Genomic DNA, 15778 nt, shown 5'->3' with positions numbered 1-15778 from the left:
GTGCACTATACCATAGGTGAGGGCATAAGTGCATGATGTAAGGAAATGCCTCCTTGGCATGGTTGCCCCCTGACTTTTTGCCTTTGCTGATGCTATGTTTACAATTGAAAGTGTGCTGAGGCCTGCTAACCAGGCCCCAGCACCAGTGTTCTTTCCCTAACCTGTACTTTTGTATCCACAATTGGCAGACCCTGGCATCCAGATAAGTCCCTTGTAACTGGTACTTCTAGTACCAAGGGCCCTGATGCCAAGGAAGGTCTCTAAGGGCTGCAGCATGTCTTATGCCACCCTGGAGACCTCTCACTCAGCACAGACACACTGCTTGCCAGCTTGTGTGTGCTAGTAAGAACAAAACGAGTAAGTCGACATGGCACTCCCCTCAGGGTGCCATGCCAGCCTCTCACTGCCTATGCAAGTATAGGTCAGTCACCCCTCTAGCAGGCCTTACAGCCCTAAGGCAGGGTGCACTATACCATAGGTGAGGGTACCAGTGCATGAGCATGGTACCCCTACAGTGTCTAAACAAAACCTTAGACATTGTAAGTGCAGGGTAGCCATAAGAGTATATGGTCTGGGAGTTTGTCAAACACGAACTCCACAGCACCATAATGGCTACACTGAAAACTGGGAAGTTTGGTATCAAACTTCTCAGCACAATAAATGCACACTGATGCCAGTGTACATTTTATTGCAAAATACACCCCAGAGGGCACCTTAGAGGTGCCCCCTGAAACTTAACCGACTGTCTGTGTAGGCTGACTAGTTCCAGCAGCCTGCCACACTAGAGACATGTTGCTGGCCCCATGGGGAGAGTGCCTTTGTCACTCTGAGGCCAGTAACAAAGCCTGCACTGGGTGGAGATGCTAACACCTCCCCCAGGCAGGAGCTGTAACACCTGGCGGTGAGCCTCAAAGGCTCACCCCTTTGTCACAGCACCGCAGGACACTCCAGCTAGTGGAGTTGCCCGGCCCCGGCCCCCACTTTTGGCGGCAAGGCCGGAGAAAATAATGAGAATAACAAGGAGGAGTCACTGGCCAGTCAGGACAGCCCCTAAGGTGTCCTGAGCTGAGGTGTGTAGGAAGTTGGCTCTGTATGTGCTATTTCAAAGTAAGGAATAGCATGCACAGAGTCCAAGGGTTCCCCTTAGAGGTAAAATAGTGGTAAAAAGAGATAATACTAATGCTCTATTTTGTGGTAGTGTGGTCGAGCAGTAGGCTTATCCAAGGAGTAGTGTTAAGCATTTGTTGTACATACACATAGACAATAAATGAGGTACACACACTCAGAGACAAATCCAGCCAATAGGTTTTGTTATAGAAAAATATCTTTTCTTAGTTTATTTTAAGAACCACAGGTTCAAATTTAACATGTAATATCTTGTTTGAAAGGTATTGCAGGTAAGTACATTAGGAACTTTGAATCATTTCAATTGCATGTATACTTTTCAAGTTATTCACAAATAGCTATTTCAAAAGTGGACAGTGCAATTTTCACAGTTCCTGGGGGAGGTAAGTTTTTGTTAGTTTTACCAGGTAAGTAAGACACTTACAGGGTTCAGTTCTTGGTCCAAGGTAGCCCACCGTTGGGGGTTCAGAGCAACCCCAAAGTCACCACACCAGCAGCTCAGGGCCGGTCAGGTGCAGAGTTCAAAGTGGTGCCCAAAATGCATAGGCTTCAATGGAGAGAAGGGGGTGCCCCGGTTCCAGTCCGCCAGCAGGTAAGTACCCGCGTCTTCGGAGGGCAGACCAGGGGGGTTTTGTAGGGCACCTGGGGGGACACAAGCCCACACAGAAATTTCACCCTCAGCGGCGCGGGGGCGGCCGGGTGCAGTGTTAGAACAAGCGTCGGGTTCGCAATGGAAGTCAATGAGAGATCAAGGGATCTCTTCAGCGCTGCAGGCAGGCAAGGGGGGGGGCTTCCTCGGGGAAACCTCCACTTGGGCAAGGGAGAGGGACTCCTGGGGGTCACTTCTGCAGTGAAAGTCCGGTCCTTCAGGTCCTGGGGGCTGCAGGTGCAGGGTCTTTTCCAGGCGTCGGGACTTAGGTTTCAGAGAGTCGCGGTCAGGGGAAGCCTCGGGATTCCCTCTGCAGGCGGCGCTGTGGGGGCTCAGGGGGGACAGGTTTTGGTACTCACAGTCGTAGAGTAGTCCGGGGGTCCTCCCTGAGGTGTTGGTTCTCCACCAGCCGAGTCGGGGTCGCCGGGTGCAGTGTTGCAAGTCTCACGCTTCTTGCGGGGAGTTGCAGGGTTCTTTAAAGCTGCTTCTTGAAACAAAGTTGCAGTCTTTTTGGAGCAGGTCCGCTGTCCTCGGGAGTTTCTTGTCGTCGTCGAAGCAGGGCAGTCCTCAGAGGATTCAGAGGTCGCTGGTCCCTTTGGAAGGCGTAGCTGGAGCAGAGTTCTTTGGAAGGCAGGAGACAGGCCGGTGAGTTTCTGGAGCCAAGGCAGTTGTTGTCTTCTGGTCTTCCTCTGCAGGGGTTTTCAGCTAGGCAGTCCTTGTTGTTGTTGCAGGAATCTAATTTTCTAGGGTTCAGGGTAGCCCTTAAATACTAAATTTAAGGGCGTGTTTAGGTCTGGGGGGTTAGTAGCCAATGGCTACTAGCCCTGAGGGTGGGTACACCCTCTTTGTGCCTCCTCCCAAGGGAAGGGGGTCACAATCCTAACCCTATTGGGGGAATCCTCCATCTGCAAGATGGAGGATTTCTAAAAGTTAGTCACCTCAGCTCAGGACACCTTAGGGGCTGTCCTGACTGGCCAGTGACTCCTCCTTGTTCTCATTATTTTCTCCGGCCTTGCCGCCAAAAGTGGGGGCCGGGGCCGGAGGGGGCGGGCAACTCCACTAGCTGGAGTGTCCTGCGGTGCTGTGACAAAGGGGTGAGCCTTTGAGGCTCACCGCCAGGTGTTACAGCTCCTGCCTGGGGAGGTGTTAGCATCTCCACCCAGTGCAGGCTTTGTTACTGGCCTCAGAGTGACAAAGGCACTCTCCCCATGGGGCCAGCAACATGTCTCTAGTGTGGCAGGCTGCTGGAACTAGTCAGCCTACACAGACAGTCGGTTAAGTTTCAGGGGGCACCTCTAAGGTGCCCTCTGGGGTGTATTTTGCAATAAAATGTACACTGGCATCAGTGTGCATTTATTGTGCTGAGAAGTTTGATACCAAACTTCCCAGTTTTCAGTGTAGCCATTATGGTGCTGTGGAGTTCGTGTTTGACAAACTCCCAGACCATATACTCTTATGGCTACCCTGCACTTACAATGTCTAAGGTTTTTAGACACCGTAGGGGTACCATGCTCATGCACTGGTACCCTCACCTATGGTATAGTGCACCCTGCCTTAGGGCTGTAAGGCCTGCTAGAGGGGTGACTGACCTATACTTGCATAGGCAGTGAGAGGCTGGCATGGCACCCTGAGGGGAGTGCCATGTCGACTTACTCGTTTTGTTCTCACTAGCACACACAAGCTGGCAAGCAGTGTGTCTGTGCTGAGTGAGAGGTCTCCAGGGTGGCATAAGACATGCTGCAGCCCTTAGAGACCTTCCTTGGCATCAGGGCCCTAAGTACTAGAAGTACCAGTTACAAGTACTTATCTGGATGCCAGGGTCTGCCAATTGTGGATACAAAAGTACAGGTTAGGGAAAGAACACTGGTGCTGGGGCCTGGTTAGCAGGCCTCAGCACACTTTCAATTGTAAACATAGCATCAGCAAAGGCAAAAAGTCAGGGGGCAACCATGCCAAGGAGGCATTTCCTTACAAGGTGACTCTAACTTTTAGAAATCCTCCATCTTGCAGATGGAGGATTCCCCCAATAGGGTTAGGATTGTGACCCCCTCCCCTTGTGAGGAGGCACAAAGAGGGTGTACCCACCCTCAGGGCTAGTAGCCATTGGCTACTAACCCCCCAGACCTAAACACGCCCTTAAATTTAGTATTTAAGGGCTACCCTGAACCCTAGAAAATTAGATTCCTGCAACAACAAGAAGAAGGACTGCCTAGCTGAAAACCCCTGCAGAGGAAGACCAGAATACAACAACTGCCTTGGCTCCAGAAACTCACGTCCTGTCTCCTGCCTTCCAAAGAACTCTGCTCCAGCGACGCCTTCCAAAGGGACCAGCGACCTCTGAATCCTCTGAGGACTGCCCTGCTTCGACGACGACAAGAAACTCCCGAGGACAGCGGACCTGCTCCAAAAAGACTGCAACTTTGTTTCAAGAAGCAGCTTTAAAGAACCCTGCAACTCCCCGCAAGAAGCGTGAGACTTGCAACACTGCACCCGGCGACCCCGACTCGGCTGGTGGAGAACCAACACCTCAGGGAGGACCCCCGGACTACTCTACGACTGTGAGTACCAAAACCTGTCCCCCCTGAGCCCCCACAGCGCCGCCTGCAGAGGGAATCCCGAGGCTTCCCCTGACCGCGACTCTCTGAAACCTAAGTCCCGACGCCTGGAAAAGACCCTGCACCCGCAGCCCCCAGGACCTGAAGGACCGGACTTTCACTGCAGAAGTGACCCCCAGGAGTCCCTCTCCCTTGCCCAAGTGGAGGTTTCCCCGAGGAAGCCCCCCCCTTGCCTGCCTGCAGCGCTGAAGAGATCCCTTGATCTCTCATTGACTTCCATTGCGAACCCGACGCTTGTTCTAACACTGCACCCGGCCGCCCCCGCGCCGCTGAGGGTGAAATTTCTGTGTGGGCTTGTGTCCCCCCCGGTGCCCTACAAAACCCCCCTGGTCTGCCCTCCGAAGACGCGGGTACTTACCTGCTGGCGGACTGAAACCGGGGCACCCCCTTCTCTCCATTGAAGCCTATGCGTTTTGGGCACCACTTTGAACTCTGCACCTGACCGGCCCTGAGCTGCTGGTGTGGTGACTTTGGGGTTGCTCTGAACCCCCAACGGTGGGCTACCTTGGACCAAGAACTGAACCCTGTAAGTGTCTTACTTACCTGGTAAAACTAACAAAAACTTACCTCCCCCAGGAACTGTGAAAATTGCACTAAGTGTCCACTTTTAAAACAGCTATTTGTGAATAACTTGAAAAGTATACATGCAATTGAAATGATTCAAAGTTCCTAATGTACTTACCTGCAATACCTTTCAAACAAGATATTACATGTTAAATTTGAACCTGTGGTTCTTAAAATAAACTAAGAAAAGATATTTTTCTATAACAAAACCTATTGGCTGGATTTGTCTCTGAGTGTGTGTACCTCATTTATTGTCTATGTGTATGTACAACAAATGCTTAACACTACTCCTTGGATAAGCCTACTGCTCGACCACACTACCATAAAATAGAGCATTAGTATTATCTCTTTTTACCACTATTTTACCTCTAAGGGGAACCCTTGGACTCTGTGCATGCTATTCCTTACTTTGAAATAGCACATACAGAGCCAACTTCCTACACATGAGCACTATGCCCCTACAGTGTCTAAGCAAAACCTTAGACATTGTAAGTGCAGGGTAGCCATATGAGTATATGGTCTGGGAGTCTGTCATGCACGAACTCCACAGCACCATAATGGCTACACTGAAAACTGTACATTTTATTGTAACATACACCCCAGAGGGCACCTTAGAGGTGCCCCCTGAAACCTTAACAGACTACCCGTGTAGGCTGACTGGTTTTAGCAGCCTGCCACACACCAGATATGTTGCTGGCCACATGGGGAAGAGTGCCTTTGTCACTCTGTGGCTAGTAACAAAGCCTGTACTGGGTGGAGGTGCTTCACACATCCCCCTGCAGAACTGTAACACCTGGCGGTGAGCCTCAAAGGCTCACCCCCTTTGTTACAGCACCCCAGGGCACTCCAGATAGTGGAGTTGCCCGCCCCCTCCGGCCACGGCCCCACTTTTGGCAGCAAGGCCGGAGGAGATAATGAGAAAAAAAAGGAGGAGTCACTGGCCAGTCAGGACAGCCCCTAAGGTGTCCTGAGGTGACTGACTTTTAGAAATCTCCCATCTTGCAGATGGTGGATTCCCCTAATAAGATTAGGGATGTGCCCCCCTCCCCTCAGGGAGGAGGCACAAAGAGGGTGTAGCCACCCTCAGGGCTAGTAGCCATTGGCTACTAACCCCCCAGACCTAAACACACCCCTAAATTCTGTATTTAGGGGCTCCCCAGAACCTAGGAACTCAGATTCCTGCAACCTAAGAAGAGGACTGCTGAGCTGAAAAGCCCTGCAGAGAAGACGGAGACACCAACTGCTTTGGCCCCAGCTCTACCGGCCTGTCTCCCCACTTCTAAAGACACTGCTCTAGCGACGCTTTCCACAGGGACCAGCGACCTCTGAATCCTCAGAGGACTGCCCTGCATCTAGAAGGACCAAGAACTCCCGAGGACAGCGGATCTGTTCACCAAAGACTGCAACTTTGCAACAAAGAAGCAACTTTGAAACAACTTGCGTTTCCCGCCGGAAGCGTGAGACTTGACTCTCTGGACCCGACGCCCCCGGCTAGACTTGTGAAGAACAACCACTTCAGGGAGGACTCCCCGGCGACTAAGAGACCGTGAGTAGCCAGAGTTGACCCCCCCCCGAGCCCCCACAGCGACGCCTGAAGAGGGAATCCTGAGGCTCCCCCTGACCGCGACTGCCTGCTTCAAAGACCCGACGCCTGGTAAAGACTCCGCACCTGCAGCCCCCAGGACCTGAATGATCCGATCTCCAGTGCAGGAGCGACCCCCAGGCGGCCCTCTTCCTTGCCCAGGTGGTGGCTACCCCGAGGGCCCCCCTCCCCCTCCACCCCCCCCCTTGCCTGCCTACATCACTGAAGAGACCCCTTGGTCTCCCATTGCTTTCTATTGAAAACCCGACGCTTGTTTGCACACTGCACCCGGCCGCCCCGTGCTGCTAAGGGTGTACTTTCTGTGTGGGCTTGTGTCCCTGCCCCCCCAAACACCCCCCCGGCCCCTGGTGCCCTACAAAACCCCCCTGGTCTGCCCTCCGAAGACACGGGTAGTTACCTGCTGTCAGACTGGAACTGGGGCACCCACTTCTCCATTGAACCCCGTAGGTGGTTTACTTACCTGCAAAAACTAACAAACTTACTCCCCCCAGGAACTGTTGAAAATTGCACTGTCTAGTTTTAAAATAGCTATATGTCATTTATGTTAAAACTGTATATGCTATTTTGCTAATTCCAAGTCCCTAAAGTACCTACCTGCAATACCTTTCATCTGAAGTATTACATGTAAATCTTGAACCTGTGGTTCTTAAAATAAACTAAGAAAAGAGATTTTTCTATACAAAAACCTATTGGCCTGGAATTGTCTCTGAGTGTGTGTTCCTCATTTATTGCCTGTGTGTGTACAACAAATGCTTAACACTACTCCTTTGATAAGCCTACTGCTCGACCACACTACCACAAAATAGAGAATTAAAATGATCTCTTTTTGCCACTATCTTACCTCTAAGGGGAACCCTTGGACTCTGTGCATACTATTCCTTACTTTGAAATAGTGCATACAGAGCCAACTTCCTACAGGGAACAATTGTGTTGCTCTGAAAAAGTAAAACCCAATTGCAAAGCACCCTCTGAGTAGGACTTCACCTAGCAAACAGTCTGGTGGTTATTTCTCATTGAACTCTGGATCTGATCCACTGGGGTCTGGATAGGGATTGTCTTTAAATCTAAGGCACTTAAACCATTTGTTGCCAGGCCTTTCCCCTCTCGAATGCCAAGCCTTTTTTAGGGTAGTTCGCGCTTAGGCAACATAAGCTAACCACGCCAAATTTGCGTCCTTTTTCTTTTTCAAACATCCTAGAAATTCTAGAGGTTCCAGAGTTTGTGGAACCCCTGGAGACCAAGAAATTGGCTAAAATACAGCTACAAATTTGTGGGTTTTTTTCTTCAGAAAAATATGAAAAAAGTGCTGCAGAAGAAAGCATGTGGCTTTTCCCTGAAAATGGCATCAACAAAGGGTTGGCAGTGCTAAAATCACCATCTTCCCAGCTTTCAGGAACAGGCTAACTTGAATCAGAAAATCAGATTTTTCAACACAAATTTGGCATTTTACTGCGACACTCCATTTTTTTTTATTTATTTATTTTTTACAATTTTTTGTGCTTTCATCCTTCTTCCAGTTGGGGCTTGTAGGTTCATATAGAACCCTAGGTACCCTGACCCAACATATGAGCTGCACCTTGCAATGGGTTTTCATTGTATACCGGGTATACAGCAGGAAACCTTTGTATTTCCAAAGTGGATCTGGGGTAATTGCCCCATCTTCCCACCAGTGGACAGAACAACTTTGTCTCCGTTTATTTGGGATGGGAAGTATGGACATAACCCCACTTTTATTTTTTTATTTTTTATTTTTTTTTAATACTTCCCTGGTGTCTAGTGATACCCCTTCCAACCCTGCCCAGAGGCGGCGGGTGGGAGGCTCAAGGGGGTATGGAGGGGGTGGAGCGCTAGCGCTGCGGCCCCCCCCCAATAAAAAAAATAGGCCTGGTGCAGGACATAACTGTTCCGTCCTCAGCACAGCAGCTCTGTAGCCGAGGATGTAACTATTACATCCCAGGCATCCACCCGGTTAAATCAATGGCTGTTCCAGAATGAACAATTCTGGTTAGGGCCAAACGAACAGGTGAGTCAGTATGTACTAGGGTGGTCTAGGGTCACTGCTTAAACCAGTGGACATTTTTATTTGTTTACTTTTGATCAACAGTTTTATGCACCCATGCACACTCTCTCCCATCAGTAGACAACCAGTCTTGGGAGTGCCGGAAAAGTTGCCCAGCGTCTTCTCAGGTCTTTATACCACTCACTGGTACAATGCAAGAGCCTTAATAGTGCAGCCTTTCATGTTGTCAAGTGAGAAGAAAGTCAGATTTACCTCTGCTCACTGACCCATATGTCAAAAATGCACCCAATGAATCTTCTGTTGCTTGCAAAGGGGATGGGGTGTTTTATGTCAGTAGTTCTTAACTCGTTTACTTCTGTGGACCTCCACTGAATAATTATTGGAATCCTGGTACCCCTCTGAGTCATAACTGGAAACCAGGGAACCCGGCCTAGGCATTTCAGTGATTTGAGCCACAAAACAATACTCAATAAGATACAACCATCCATCACATCTTATTTTTTTATCAAAATCTTGACCCTTTTATTAATTCAGTTGATGTCAGTCATCCATACGCTATTGTTTGTGTTTGCACAGCTCCCACTAATCTGTCTAAAGATACTAACTTATCCTCTGCATTGAAAATATTAAGTAATTAATACTGGCACTGACTCAGTTTTAAACCTTTCAGTGAGAAAAGGGCAGCTGAGCAGGTCGAATTGGGTGTTCACTTGCTCTTATCATCAAAGTTATGTGAAAGCTCTGTAAGGCTCCAAGGAAGCAAACATACAGCCATGTTGTGACTTATACAGGAACCTACAACTGATGGTACGTTTGTTACCCCATAAGGACAGGGAGCAGCTGGGAACACAAGGAAAGAATAGATGTGGAAATCAACTGTAAAACAGGTAACCAACACCAGAGTATTTGGTGGGGGGGAGGGGTCTAAGAATGTAAACCTGGCCTAGGGATTAATTCCATTTTTCTCCCTGAAGATAATTGGGATTAAACCAATGTAATTATAGATATAACAAAATAAAAAATATAACTGTTTGATAGAAAACTTAAATTGGTTGAGTCAGAAATCATGCCCTTAAGCGCTGGGATCTGCATGCAATATGGATTTTTTTTTTAACTATTTGTTAAAAAAAATTGCTTTTGGTTCACGGCAGTGTGTTCAATTTGCAGGGCCCTCTCTATTTTAAATAGCTGCCACCCACACCCTCTGTTATTACTGTTGTATCAAAACATATTCTGTTGTGCTTCTGTAGTAAATACTGAAAAAATAATTGATTGGACAAGCCAGTCTTTTCTTTCACTTTGAAGATATGTAAGCAATTTACTACCGCTATTTTCTTAAGTTTTACCACCGCTATTGCACAGCATAATAAATACTGTTCATTAAGATAAGGGCCAGTACTATTTGTGTAATGTGTATATGATGCTAAAGGAAACCATCACCAGTTAAAGACTTTGGCTACTGCAATGGAAAATTGGAACTTATAATGTGTTCTAATTATACTCCATCTCAGATTGGACCACCCAGTACAGTAACAGCTAAGTCTGTAATCATAAGAAGTGCCATAAAGGGACCTGCAGAGCTGTTCAGAGCTATCAGCATGCTGAAAACTATAAAATTGCTTGTATTACACTTCATCATCCAACACACTGCGTCTCATAACTCAATAACCGTACCTCAGTGGTTATTATTACGCATAACATGGAAACACTTCCCACACAGGATCAAAACAAAAGCAACAGCCTTCAAAACGCACACCCTACATCATGTAGCATGCTACTCATGCAGGCAAGCGCTTCAAAGCCCCAGATAGGAGTAGTAAGCACGATACAAATGCTGCAATACAATTGTATTTGCTCTGTTTCATTGTAGGATATCATGATCTAAGCTTGTCCAAAGTTGGATATTAAGAACAAGGTTGGTTTTGCATAACAGGTGATATGCAGTATAAAGTAGATAAAGTTCAATATAAACACAAAGGTAAGCTAATTGGATGAAAAGTGATGTTTAAATGATTACTATTACCTATTGCGGTGTGTATCAAGCACAGTAGGTTGACCAAAACAATTGAACGTAAAAGCTGTCAAGAACTGAAGATTGCAACTCGGTTCAGTGATTGATTGAAGGATCTTGAAGTAGTCAAAGTTGGTTCCAGTAACTCCACGTAAAAATGTGGAATGGTGAAAATGATATGAAGCATGAGCTGGAGTCACTGTGGCAAATAAAGGGCTTATTACACCAAAGAGTTAAGTTCTCATGCCTGCCTGGCGCCGTGGTTGAAAAGACATTCATCTGCCCATTATAAAGACTATACATACAATGACGGTGTCGGATTTTGTTTTAATGTTGTTGTAGGACGGCAACATCAATATTAATTTGTATTTTACAATGCTTAATGTTCACTTTGATTGAGCTGGCATTTGCTGCTCTGTCTTTTTTCCATCTGTATATCTCCCTAAAAGCGGAGTTCCAAATATTGCGATCACTTAATTTGAAAATGATCACGCTGAAGAGGGAGTGCAACAGATTTCCACAGAATTTTGCAAAGTGCTATGCCTCTTCTGCCATCTTGTGGCTAAAGCCTGTAACATTTCAATGTCGAAAAAGTTTTACTAAAACAAACGGCAGGATAATTAATACACATGCCTTGAAGACGAGAATAGCCCAGTGGTTCCCAAACTGTGTGCGGCGCCCCAGGCTAGTTTGACGGCACACTGGGGAGCCGCGAAGCACAGATTAGGAACCATTACCCATAATATGAAAAACAGATTTAGGAAGAAAGAATGGTTCCTGACAGGCTCACAAACCTTTTATGAGCACCATAACATTTTTTTTACAACCTAGTATATAGTTTTACGTTTATACGAATCCAGTTGATTAGCTTAAAAATCTTCACAAATGTCTGTGCTGACCCGCTACATAAGACTTCATATTCTGCTACAAGAATCCCCGAATGCAAGTGTTTCCAACATAGTGGATGAGAGGCAGTGAACCGTTCATTAAGGAAATATCAGTGTTTTGGTGGATTGGTATCATAGCCACCTTCTTCAGAACACGAACACCTTTCTCTAGGCTTCATAAATTTTCAGTGCACATGGATGAGGTTTATAAATTAAAAATACAATGGATTAACCAACTACTCACATGTATCTGTCTACATTTCTCAAACATGTGTATTCACTACACATTCCATGACGGATAACAAACTAGAATGACACGGTTCCCCTAACTTACAGTATTAGTAAACGGTTTATAACTCCAGGTGAGAAAAGTAATTTTAAATGGTCTCTAGTTTGGATTAATCCCCCCCATTAAAATAATTTGTTCCAAGGAGTGGGCAGAAGCGAGACTGGTGCACGGAGAAAATACAAAAAGTTCAGTGATCAAATGTTTCTTATTTCCTGTTCTTTGCCATTGTCTGATGCATGTTTTGTTTTGGAGGTCAGCTGTAATAATCAGAAAAATTTTACGGATTTTGCTAGAAAATTAATTGAACAATGTTTTCTTTCATTATTCTAAGTTTGATCAGTGTAATATCTGCTCCTTAATAATTGCTTCTACTATTTTTCTTAGTCTGTACATTGGATGAGTCTTTTGCTGTTGCTTGCTTTTTCTATTTTCTGACTTGTGCCTTAATTAGTCTTTCTTCTTAATTTCTTTTAGGCTTCAGCCGTGGTGGAGGCCCAGGCAACTTCAATACCCAGCCAAGTCGATGGGGAAATGACAGTCGTGATGACTCTGGTGGCCGTGGTGGCTTTGAAACTGGTGGCCGTGGTGGCTTTGAAACTGGTGGCCGTGGTGGCTTTGAATCTGGCGGCCGTGGTGGCTTTGAATCTGGCGGCCGGGCTGGCTTTGAATCTGGCGGCCGCGGCGGCGGCGGCTTTGAATCTGGCAGCCGTGGCGGTGGTTTCGGCTCTGGCAGCCGAGGTGGTGGCTATGACTCTGGCAGCCGAGGTGGTGGCTATGACTCTGGCAGCCGGGGTGGTGGCTATGACTCTGGCAGCCGGGGTGGTGGCTATGACTCTGGCAGCCGGGGTGGTGGCTATGACTCTGGCAGCCGGGGTGGCGGCTATGACTCTGGCAGCCGGGGTGGCGGCTATGACTCTGGCGGACGAGGTGGCGGCTATGACTCTGGGAGCCGGAGTGGCAGTTACGACTCTGGCAGCCGGGGCGGCGGCTACGACTCTGGCAGCCGGGGCGGCGGCTACGAGACTGGCAGCCGGGGCGGCGGCTACGACTCTGGCAGCCGGGGCGGCGGCTACGAGACTGGCAGCCGAGACGGCGGCTATGACTCAAGCAGCCGGGACGGCGGCTACAGTTCTAGCTCCAGAGGTAGTGGGTATGATTCTGGCACTAGAGGATTTGATTCTGCCAGTCGGGGTGGCGGCTATGACTCTGCCAGTCGGGGTGGCGGCTATGACTCTGCCAGTCGGGGTGGCGGCTATGACTCTGCCAGTCGGGGTGGCGGCTATGACTCTGCCAGTCGGGGTGGCGGCTATGACTCTGGCAGTCGGGGTGGCGGCTATGACTCTGGCAGTCGGGGTGGCGGCTATGACTCTGGCAGTCGGGGTGGCGGCTATGACTCTGGCAACCGGGACGGGGGATATGACTCTGGCAGCCGAGGAGGAAGTTACGACCGGAATAGCCAGTCTCACCAGAGCTACAGTCCTGGGCGTGGACCACCTTCACAGAGTTACAGTCCAGTCCGTGGTCAGAGTGGATACAAAAGTAGTAGCACATCGAACACTTCCACTCCTGGTGCTACGTCCAGCTATAACCAAGGACAAGTAAGTAATGCACCTGTAGCTTTTTTTTGTTTGGATTGAGTAGTGTACATGCTGCTGACAAATAAGCAGTGAATGCAAACATGCTAAACTAGTATAAACATTTTTCAGCAGCACACTTCCCAATATAAAATGATGTATTTGGTTTTCATGTACAGAGGACCTCATGCTGTTGAATACTTAGTCCCTCCTTCCTGAACTTCAGAACTAGAACTTCAGCTTAGCCTATCAGCACGGATATCATTCGCTCGCACCATCCCTCGCTCACCCTCATTCCAGAGTATCTGGCTTTTTCCTTTTACTGCTATCTGCTTTGCTGTTTTTCTCCTTCCCCAAATACATAAATCTGGGTGCCACAAGTGGTAAGTTTGATGGCGGGTGATGGATTGGTGACCTTTCTACTCTAATGTTCATGAATGATGAACCTGTGCATGAAAAAAAACTTACTTGTACGACCATATATTCATCGTTAGGCTTCATTAAATTAATCAGCTGTCACTCTCCTACCCGAGAAAAGGTTTTGGTTTTACAATAGGCCCAACTGCAACTGATACATGCTGCAATTGTATTTGCTCTTTGCGGCCTTAAAAGTGCAGTTTTTCATTACATAGGACATGCCTATAGGTAGATTTTATATATATATATATTTGTTCGATGCCATGTGTAGCTGCAGATACACATGCTTTGCACATCCCGCCATCTAGTGTTGGGCTCGGAGTGTTACAAGTTGTTTTTCTTCAAAGAAGTCTTTCGAGTCACGAGATCGAGGGACTCCTCCCCTTTCGGCTCCATTGCGCATGGTCGTCGACTCCATCTTAGATTGTTTTTTTTCCGCCATCGGGTTCGGACGTGTTCCTTTTCGCTCCGTGTTTCGGGTCGGAAAGTTAGTTAGAATCTCGGAAAAAACATCGGTATTGTTTGCTTTCGGTATCGGGTTAGTTACAACAGATCGACACCGACTTTTGAAGAGCTCCGGTGGCCCTTTGGTTTTTTTTTCGATTTTCCCCCGTCGGGGCCTGGTCGGCCCGGTCACGTGTCTCTTCAAGGCTGATGGAACGGACCCCATTCCGCTTCTGCCCAAAATGTCACAACAAGTATCCGTATTCAGATCAGCATCTGGTCTGTAACTTGTCTGTCTCCAGAGCACAAGGAAGATACTTGTGAAGCCTGTCGAGCGTTTCGGTCGAGGAAGACATTAAGAGACAGAAGAGCGAGAAGACTGCAGATGGCATAGGCGCTGACAGGACAAGGGTGTTTCGAGGAGGAAGAAGAAACCTTCTCCATTCAGGAATCGGACTCCGAAGAGCTTGATCCCGAAGAAATGCCGAAAACCGTGAGTAAGACGTCGAAACATAAAACTCACGAGAAGACCACAAAAGCCCAGGGGACGCCACCGCCAACAGGCCATGGCTTAACCCAAAAAATAGGTGACCGATCATCGGCACCGAAAAAGGGCACGCTAGTGTCGAAGTCATCCGACTCCGGTCGAGATACCGGCACACAGCAATCTCGGGCCCGAGACAGCGGCTCCGAGCAGATTTGGCACTGAGACAGTGGCACCGAAACGGGTCGGCACCGAGACACCACAACGCTGAAAATAAAGGTTTCCTCGGAGCCCAAAAAGGCGACCGAAAAGGTTTCGATTCCGAAACATCCAGCCTCGGAACCGAAAACAGGTTCCTACACAGAGGAACAGGGATTGTCCTCCCAAATGCAAGGACATAAGTTCGGAGAAGAACTTGAATCAATGGAGCCAGACTACACTCAAAGGAGGCTCCACATTCAAAAGGACACAGGGAAGATAAGCACTCTTCCCCCCAATTAAAATGAAAAGAAGACTTGCCTTTCAAGAAAAGGACAAGCAGCCACAGGCAAAGGTGGCAAGACAAACAACTCCGCCACCATCTCCACCACCATCAATGCACACATCACCGGTAGCCACTCCACCACTGATGCAATCCCCGACTCATACTGCAATGAGTCAAGATGATCCCGACGCATGGGACCTTTATGATGCTCCGGTATCAGATAACAGCCCAGACTGTTACCCTGCGAGGCCGTCGCCACCTGTAGACAGTACATCCTACACGCAGGTGGTCTCAAGGGCAGCGGCTTTTCATAACGTCACCTTGCATTCAGAACCAATTGAGGATGACTTTTTGTTTAATACACTATCCTCCACTCATAGCTGATACCAAAGCTTACCTATGCTCCCTGGAATGCTAAAACACTCCAAACAAATATTTCAGGATCCTATAAGGCAGGGCCATAACTCTAAGGGTGGAGAAGAAGTACAAGCCACCGCCAACAGACCCTGTTTATATTACGCAGCAATTAACACCAGACTCTGTGGTTGTCAGGGCAGCTCGCAAGAGAGCAAACTCTCCTATCTCAGGAGACGCACCACCTCCAGACAAGGA

The 15778-nt window shown here is 48.1% G+C and overlaps 1 protein-coding gene across 2 annotated transcripts in view; it reads left to right on the top strand.

Moving 5' to 3' along the window:
* Nucleotides 1-15778, top strand: part of HNRNPUL1 (heterogeneous nuclear ribonucleoprotein U like 1) — a 105219-nt gene that overhangs the window by 57026 nt on the left and 32415 nt on the right. For both annotated transcript variants that reach the window (XM_069207536.1, XM_069207535.1), the window contains exon 14: nucleotides 12238-13361. In XM_069207536.1, coding sequence (XP_069063637.1) covers nucleotides 12238-13361 — 1124 coding nt within the window. The remainder of the gene's footprint in view (nucleotides 1-12237; nucleotides 13362-15778) is intronic.

This window comes from Pleurodeles waltl, chromosome 9, assembly GCF_031143425.1.
Source record: "Pleurodeles waltl isolate 20211129_DDA chromosome 9, aPleWal1.hap1.20221129, whole genome shotgun sequence".
In the NCBI taxonomy this organism is placed as follows: Eukaryota; Metazoa; Chordata; class Amphibia; order Caudata; family Salamandridae; genus Pleurodeles; species Pleurodeles waltl.
The sequence above is the reverse complement of the archived record's forward strand: the minus strand, read 5'-3'. Positions and strand labels throughout refer to the sequence as shown.